The sequence below is a fragment of the Geospiza fortis genome, unplaced genomic scaffold, assembly GCF_000277835.1.
Source record: "Geospiza fortis unplaced genomic scaffold, GeoFor_1.0 scaffold32, whole genome shotgun sequence".
In the NCBI taxonomy this organism is placed as follows: Eukaryota; Metazoa; Chordata; class Aves; order Passeriformes; family Thraupidae; genus Geospiza; species Geospiza fortis.
The window spans coordinates 299,462-300,991 of record NW_005054428.1 but is presented as its reverse complement, the minus strand read 5'-3'; the positions used below and the strand labels follow the sequence as shown (position 1 = coordinate 300,991).

Genomic DNA, 1,530 nt, shown 5'->3' with positions numbered 1-1,530 from the left:
GGTGGGACCTCTTGGAGCAGGAGGTGGGGACAAGACCTGGTCTGTCTGTCCCCACCACTGCAGCAGTGCAGCAGGGAAGGAGGGGGTAACAGCCCTCTCAGGAGCAGGTCCTGTGCCCTCTGTCCACCAGGAGCTCCTGAACTGAGCAGTTCTTACTCAGGCTTTATTTATCCTCCCTTGGTTTCATTATTAGAAATTTGATGCTATTTGATGCTGTCCCATGACCAATAGGGATGTGGAGATGAGATGAGCTGAGTGGGCTCTGGGGCCAGGGGAGTGACTGTTCACTAGAACAGGCTTTACCTCCAGAGCTGCTTCCCCTTCAGTTAGGGGGCAGCTGGAAAGCCCTGGGAACCTGCTTTTTCTTTGTATTTCTGCCGTTTTCCTCTGTGCTTTCCACATAGTGACTGCTTACCCCCCACATCCTACACCCCAGCCCACTGAGAGCCACTGAGCAGGGGCAGCAGAGCAGCAGAGAAGCTGGAGCAGCAGAGCAGCAGGGGCAGCAGAGAGGCAGAGAAGCTGGGGCAGCAGAGGCAGCAAGGTCAGCAGAGGGGCAGAGCAGCGGCTGCTCCAGGCACACGGAGCCTTCCCGAGGGCTGGGATGCAGTGGGAATGCTCGGAGATGCCACGGGATGGCGCTGGGCAGCCTGCAGGGGTGGGGGGGGGTCGAGGGTAGCCCCCCCACCCGTGCCGCTATAAACCAGAGGAGTACTTCCCAGCCTGCTCCCATCCTTGCCTGGCTTCCTGTTGTATAACCAGCACGTCCCTGCAGGACCGTGACTCTGCATTGCTCCAGTGATCTCATTAGGGAGGGGTGATTCCTTCCTCCTTTTTTTGCCTTGGTTTTCAGAGCTTCACTTGACACATGAGGAGGGAGCTGATGTCTGGAGGTACCTTGAGCACTCCTGGCCTGGGAGTCTCCTGGGGAGTGAGCCCAGGCCATGCTGGCAGCACAGAGCTCTGGCTACAGCTGGGGCTGGAACGGTGCCATCAGTTCCCAGCTGAGGATGCTGTTACCAGAATTCCTCCACCTTGTCAATAATATGCTGCAAACATCTTCTCTGTTAGCAGCATGACATCATTTTCCAGGGAAGAAGCTAATGATAAAGCCTTCAGCCTGGCGATCTTACCTTTTTTTTCCCTTTCTCCTGCTCGGGAGGGAGAGAACGTCCTGAGAGCTCCGTGTGCCACACAGTAGCTGTGCCTGGCTCTGCTCACCCTGCCTTGCTTTCCCCTCCAGGCTGTGAGCCTTCTTCCTGCTTTCATGTAGTTGCTCCTACTTGAAGCCTGTCTCTGACTTATGGTGTTTCCTTTTTCAGGCCCTGATTTGGATCTCCAGCAGGCCCTCCACCAGTCTATCTTCATGCCTTCCCTGGCCTCTAACCCGACCCATCGCCTCCATCTCTTCTGGGAGCAGCACTGCAGGCTCTTGCCGGAGGTCTCGGGCCTGACAGCCAAACAAGTTGCCAAATGGACTGTGGAGGAGGTGAGTTACCTGTTCCCTGCTCCACTCTCCCGGGATGCAGG

The 1,530-nt window shown here is 56.7% G+C and overlaps 1 protein-coding gene across 4 annotated transcripts in view; it reads left to right on the top strand.

The window, feature by feature from the left end:
- Positions 1 to 1,530, top strand: part of LOC102037791 (lethal(3)malignant brain tumor-like protein 3) — a 32,415-nt gene that overhangs the window by 18,994 nt on the left and 11,891 nt on the right. For all 4 annotated transcript variants that reach the window (XM_031061853.1, XM_031061854.1, XM_031061852.1 and 1 more), the window contains one exon: positions 1,323 to 1,489. In XM_031061853.1, the coding sequence (XP_030917713.1) occupies positions 1,323 to 1,489 (167 nt within the window). The remainder of the gene's footprint in view (positions 1 to 1,322; positions 1,490 to 1,530) is intronic.